The sequence below is a fragment of the Sceloporus undulatus genome, chromosome 5 (assembly GCF_019175285.1).
Source record: "Sceloporus undulatus isolate JIND9_A2432 ecotype Alabama chromosome 5, SceUnd_v1.1, whole genome shotgun sequence".
NCBI lineage: Eukaryota > Metazoa > Chordata > Lepidosauria > Squamata > Phrynosomatidae > Sceloporus > Sceloporus undulatus.
Genome location: NC_056526.1, coordinates 26,316,518 through 26,323,366, shown reverse-complemented (window position 1 = coordinate 26,323,366; position 6,849 = coordinate 26,316,518). Strand labels below are relative to the sequence as shown.

At 41.2% G+C, this 6,849-nt stretch overlaps 1 protein-coding gene across 2 annotated transcripts in view; it reads left to right on the top strand.

Moving 5' to 3' along the window:
* Positions 1-6,330, top strand: part of HIPK2 (homeodomain interacting protein kinase 2) — a 213,855-nt gene extending 207,525 nt beyond the window's left edge. For both annotated transcript variants that reach the window (XM_042467412.1, XM_042467411.1), the window contains exon 15: positions 1,777-6,330. In XM_042467412.1, coding sequence (XP_042323346.1) covers positions 1,777-2,241 — 465 coding nt within the window. In that variant the 3' untranslated portion in view covers positions 2,242-6,330. The remainder of the gene's footprint in view (positions 1-1,776) is intronic.
* Positions 6,331-6,849: the final 519 nt, after the last annotated feature.

Sequence of the window (6,849 nt, the reverse complement as noted above, 5' to 3'; positions counted from 1 at the left end):
GCTCAGGGGATATCCAGTGTAGACTGAGGCTGGAGATGCACTGATTTAGGTCTGATGGGCAAACTGAGCCTGGTATTGACTTGGGTGGATTGTGGGTGATGGAAGGACACGAGGGCCCATGCTGACAGGAACTTGGTGGACACATGTCTGCTGGTAAGTAGTGTGCTGTACAGTGTGACGAGCCGAACCTTGAGAAGCCACCAAATGGGCCACGGTGCCTGTGGAGCCCAGAGCTGCAGGTGCAGTGTAAGTGTACAGGTGAGGTTGAGTGGGAAGATGAGCCAGCAGCAGCAGCAGCCAAGTGTGGTGGACCGTGCCGTGGCTGGGACTGTTGTGTGGGAAGGAATATGGTGCCTTAGCAATTGTTGGAGTGATATAGGCTTGTTGTCGCGATGACTCCCTGTGCGATCTGTCGTGATTTGCTGCTGGGCCTGTTGGGAGGAAACATCAGTGAAACTATCACTGAGAGTTCGTTTCCACCCTGTGTCCCCTTTGAGATAGGATAGCTAGATGATAGATAGATAGATAGATAGATAGATAGATAGATGATAGAGTTAGCATTCAACTTTTCTTCCAAAAAAAGGATGCAAGACAACTCACAACCAAGATTAAAAACAATACAGACTAAAAACACTTTGTGACAGTAAAAATAAAAACAGAACAAAACAAAAAGTAGTTTTAAAAACAATGGAATAATTACTCTACTAAAAACAGCATACAGAAATACAAAGCAAAGCAAACCCCACCCCACATTAAAACAACAGCAGCCAGTTAATAACAATCAAAGCCTATCTACTAAAAATGTCTCTGCCTGAAGGCAGAAAGGGAGCGGATGTGAGGCCTGCCTAGTATCCCTTGGCAGGGAGTTTCATGGCCAGCCAAGAGCAGGTCTCAGAGGATAGGATGGGCTCCTCCAGAGCAAGAGGTAATTGAGGCTACACCAGGTGCTAATCCTGCTCTGCCAGAATCCAGCCCTGATTTCCCAGCCCAAGAGGGGTAGGCTCAGCCACTCTGCTCATTAAGTAAGAGAAACTCTTCCCCATGCCACCTGAGGCTGATTTGCTAATTGCTTCTCATAAATTCTCTGGGATCTGCGCCTGCCAGCACTTTCAGCCCTGCATTGTCTATAGGAGGGAACCTTCAAGCCTGGTTCCTCCCCAGAGTCACCACTAGGCTGCTGTACCACCAGAGGAATCCCACCAGCACTAGGACCTGGCTGAGCCTCCTCCTCTTGGGCTGGGAAATCAGGGCTGGATTCTGGCAGAGCAGGATTAGCACCTGGTGTAGCCTCAATTACCTCTTGCTCTAGAGGAGCCCCATCCTCATCCTCCGAGACCTGCTCTTGGCTGGCCATGACACTCCCTGCCAAGGGATACTAGGCAGGCCTCACATCCGCTCCCTTTCTGCCTTCAGGCAGAGACATTTTTATTTAGATAGGCTTTTGATTATTAACTGGCTGCTGCTTGTCTTAATGTGGGGTGGGGTTTGCTTTGCTTTTGTATTTCTGTATTGCTGTTTTTAGTAGAGTAATTTATTCCATTGTTTTTAAAACAACTTTTGTTTTGTTCTGTTTTATTTTTACTGTCACAAATGTTTTTAGCTCTGTATTGTTTTAATCTTGGTTGTGAGTTGTCTTGCATCCCCTTTTGGAAGAAAAGTTGAATGCTAACTCTATCTATCTATCTATCTATCTATCTATCTATCTATCTATCTCAAAGGGGACACAGGGTGGAAACGAACTCTCATGATAGTTTCACTGATGTTTCCTCCCAACAGGCCCAGCAGCACATCACGACAGATCGCACAGGGAGTCATCGGCGACAACAAGCCTATATCACTCCAACAATTGCTCAGGCACCATATTCCTTCCCACACAACAGTCCCAGCCACGGCACGGTCCACCCACACTTGGCTGCTGCTGCTGCTGCTCATCTTCCCACTCAACCTCACCTGTACACTTACACTGCACCTGCAGCTCTGGGCTCCACAGGCACCGTGGCCCATTTGGTGGCTTCTCAAGGTTCGGCTCGTCACACTGTACAGCACACTACTTACCCAGCCAGCATTGTCCACCAAGTTCCTGTCAGCATGGGCCCTCGTGTCCTTCCATCACCCACAATCCACCCAAGTCAATACCAGGCTCAGTTTGCCCATCAGACCTATATCAGTGCATCTCCAGCCTCAGTCTACACTGGATATCCCCTGAGCCCTACCAAGGTCAACCAGTATCCTTATATCTAAACACTGGAATGAGGAAACAACCAAGCAAAAAGACACATCGCGCACTGAGGGGAAATGTGGCTGCTTTTATACTGAAGGACGTACCAGGCAAATGAACAATGCAGTGGAAGGCTCAAACAAAACTTGAACAAATAACTTTGAGGAAAATGTAAGAGGAAAGGAGAGACAAAGTTGATCCCAGTACTATACTTTTTATTTAAAAAAAGAATGAAAAGAAAAAAAGATAAAAAGAATGAAAAACAATAACACATATACACACACAAAAAAAACACTCTGCACCAAGCCACATGGTGGGGAAAGCAGACGGACCATCATTGTCTGGTCCTGTTTTTGGATAAATTCACCAGTAGACTTTTACAGATTATTTTCATCTGATTCCAGGAGACTACATTTAGGAATTTGCTGTTCAGACCTCCTAGTACACAGTTTCATAGGTGTTTGGATATATATATTTTTTGTTAAATTAAGCCAAGAAGGATATAAAATTAGGGATTTATCCAGTTTTTCAAAAAGGTTATTGCTTTGTCATTGCACTGGTCACTGTAACCTAAAATACAAAAAAAAAAATTTAAAAAGTGTGATATATGTTCTGTTGAGAAGAGAAGTAAAAAAAATAAGCAAATAATGAGGGGATGTTTTGGATTACTCCAGCTCCCTCAATCTCAGGCTTAGAAGTTGGAAAAAACCCCGACATTCTAAGCAGAAAATAACTATGTGGTGAAATCCAGGTCAAGGGGATATTTGTCTTTACTCTCAACACCCTGGATAAATCCCTGAGAAATGTTATTCTTAAAAGTCTTTAATAATGTACAATATAATCTCATCTTCTTTACTCGGAAATACTTTACTTTCTTTCTTTCTCTTTGGAAACCCCTTGCCATTTGCAGTCCAGTCCTAACATTTCCTGCTCCACTGCCGCATCACAAACCATCACGTCATGCTCACGTTATGGTGACATGCACCATTGTGAGCAGACACATAATCTCAAAATGGTTAGGATTGGGCTGTTAGAGTAAGAGTAGGTGTTCTAGCTGGTCCTTGGTAGAATGTAGCACTATACCATACATGCACCCTTTTTTCTACTTTGTGTTAAACTCCAATGATACCAATAGACTATTCCTCAATGTGATTGCACAAAAAAGTGATATAACATAGGCATGTAACAAATGTGATTGTCCAGGTATATATGTGTGTGTGAGTGTGTGTGCGCATGTGCGCGCTGATGCTGCCTTCTCTTGTGGTGTGGTCCTCAGCACAGCCATTACAAACTGTCACAGTCTTAGTTTTATATCATTCCCTTGTAGTGCCTTACCAAACTACAGTTGCAGTTTTAAGGGTTTACTTCCACTGGTACTCCTAGAAACTAATTGAGGCTGGTTGGAATTTAAATCTCAGCTCTTTTCCTTCTTTTAGTGTTCTTTGTTGTTGCTTTCCTTCTTCCAGACATTTTAATTTTATTTTATATTTTTGTATTGTCTTTCTTGGGTAAGTTGCAAGGGTAGAGCGAGACAGAGCCTATGAGAATTTGGCTAGAATGTAAAAATAGGTGGGCCTAGGAAGGTTTTATGGGAACTGAAACGATTGGGGTGGTTCATAGGCCCTAAAGCAGCTTTCCAATTTTGTTGATGGGATCTTGACTGATTTCCTATCAGGATGCTCAGTTTTCCCCATTATTCTTTGCCATTTACTGTTCTTACTAAATATATATATATATATAGAGAGAGAGAGAGAATGGGGGCAAAGAGAAGGCTCCCAGGCTTGCTTTGGATCAGAAATACATAGTACCTCATGTTAAATTGTGATGTCTGAACTGTGGGTTTGGGGGGAATTGATTACTTGGGAAGGATTCCCTATATTTTCACTTGAATGCATTCATCAGGAAAATAAATTTGAGAATGAGAGGAGTACTTCTAGAGCATGAGACTCAGGTTGGCTTAAGTAGTTTTTCTTTCTTCCCTGAAGAAAAAATTGCACTGGCGCCTGAGCAGGTGAGACAGCTATATTAGGGCCCAGTCACTGCCACTGGTTATGCTGTCCTAGCTTTACAGGAGATCTGAGCCCAGTTGCCAACAAGTAAGAGTTGAATCACTGCTAATTAGTGTATTCTGCAGCTCGATTGTCTGTGAAATCCTAGAGTCAGATCTAACTTGGAGACCCCATGACTAGAGCTATCATGATTAAAATTGCTATGGTATGTTTTGTTTGTTTTTTTAATCATTGTTCAGATTTGCTAGTTGGGCTCTGTATCCTCAGCTCCAAAAAAGTAAGTTTCCAAAGTGAAGCTGTTATAAAATGAAAAATAGTGTGTAACGGAAAAGAGAAAAATCTTACCGCTACACCAGTGCAAGTGGGTGGTTCTGCTGTACCCACATCCACACTGGAGATATATTTGTATTGGTGGCCTGAGACCTGTGATAAGATGGGATGTTTGCCTGTATAAGTACAGCTGTATTTGTTACTTCAGAAAAGAAGTGTTTAGGCAATATGGTAAGAAGTTGGGATATGGCAGGTCAAGTAGCTGAGAGAAGGAGGAGGGATCCCTGGGATGTTTATGGGAAAAGGGGTTCTCAAGATGTATGTTGGCAAGAAAGACAACTGCAGTTGTAATATCTGAAAGTGGGTGCACATGGTTCAACCTGAAGGAAGGAATAGCTCTTAGCAAGAGTTCTTTGTTGGACATTCTTATTTATTTTGTTTTCCCCTATAGCAAACCCTTGAAGAAACCCTCTGTTTTTACCATTTTTGAGCTAGGTTTCATTTTCAGTTTTTTCCCCATTTCTTTCCCTTTCTCTCCCAGGCATTGTCATGTAAATAGCAGGCTGGTCTTTTCATTGGTTCATCCACATTATGTTTTCTTATTCTGAATAAAAACCCTTCCAGTTTAACCCCATTAATGAAGCACCTCCCCCCACTTCTCATTGTAATATATGGCATTCCTGCCCTTTCCAAACTCATCTAGAATGGAAGCTGCTCATGTCATTGAAAGGAAGGATATTATTTTGTTGGTGTTATTGTATTATTATTATTAATGTTAATGTGTTATATTTACTCTTTGTTTTAATTGCACATGCATTCCTGCATCTTTGTGTTCTAATTGTTGATGTCATTGTTGTTTTTCTCTTAATATTGATTGTTAATTGTGTAATCTGCACCTCTACCCCCGGCTTGGCATCAGCATGCTTGCTCACATCAAGGTTTTGCAGGAAAAGGGGAGATGAGAGATATTCTGGTTGTGAAACATGCGTAGGTCGCAGAAAGCAGAACCAAAACAGGCCCCATTCAGATGTCACAGGAAACTATGGCTTCCAACTCTGTGGATGAGCAAGAGTGAGTTTCAGGTTTCTTCCTTATTTTGAGGAGGATCTCAGAAGCATTCACATAGCTGGCTGCCATACCACAATTAATGGGCCTGAGCAGGACTGGATTTGATTATAACATGGATGGAAAACCACCAAAGAATCTTAAGGAGTTGACAAAACTGGGTTAGATGTACCATGTTTCACTCAGCATAAGGAAACTTTTTATTATATTTCTGTGCACTTTCTGTGTTAAACTCACAATAGTTTCCCGTAGTGCTTAAATTTGGGGAAGTTTTCAAACTGTGGGGAAGTGTTCAAACCAGGTTGAAAACATGAATTTAGACCCTGACATGTTCTTACTAATCATAGTTTGACCAGGTCCTATGGTTAATTTAAAAGGAAGAGATTCTTCCTTTCTCCTCAAGTACACCAAAGAGGATGATACTGAACTGAAGGCTTCCCATGGCTTGTTCACCTAGCAGGAAATTATTTCGGTGGTAGCTTCTTGTTTAGGTCCGAATGGTGCCATGTACAATGGCTAACTTTACAATTTTTGGATACCTTCACTTGGTATCTTTATATTTTTGGAAGTGACACAAGCCAAACAACCACAAGCTTCATAACTGGATTCAAGGAAGATGCAGAGATTGATCCCAGGTTGGAGGAGCTAATGCCTTGATTAATTGTTGTAGTATCAAAATAACTTAATATGCCTGAAGCACATTTTATTATAGGGCTGAAGCCTTCACAGCACTGTAATAATCTCATGATGTAAACATTTTAGTTAAGTTTCTTACTTCTAAAAATAGTATGTAAGGGAAAGATGTCTTGTCAACAAAAAGAAATGACATTATGAAATCATGGAATCATAGAGTTGGAAGAGACCACAAGGGCCATCCAGTCCTAACTAGGGTTCATGGCTCAGTGACCAGAGTTTTGATTACATAAATCTGAAGAACTCAGAATAAGATATGGTCTCCTTTGCCCTTTAATATTGCACAAGATTAAAATCATCTGCCCAGAATAGTCTGCATTTCCTCCTTCCAAAAGCATCTAATATTTTCTTTTAATTATTAATACTTGCAGCTTACTTGTGAGGGTTATCTTTACTAGTTGTATAAAATAATATTTATGTCTTTAATTAAATGACCTCCTTCCTGTCCTTCTGTTTAGCTACAAAACAAAGAGTTTTGATTCTCTTCTGCATTATTTCATCCAACAGATCATCTAAAGGCACCATTTTTTGTGTATTTGATGAATTAATATTTATTGGCTTATTTGTGACAAGAAAAGAATGAAGAGCTGGTTT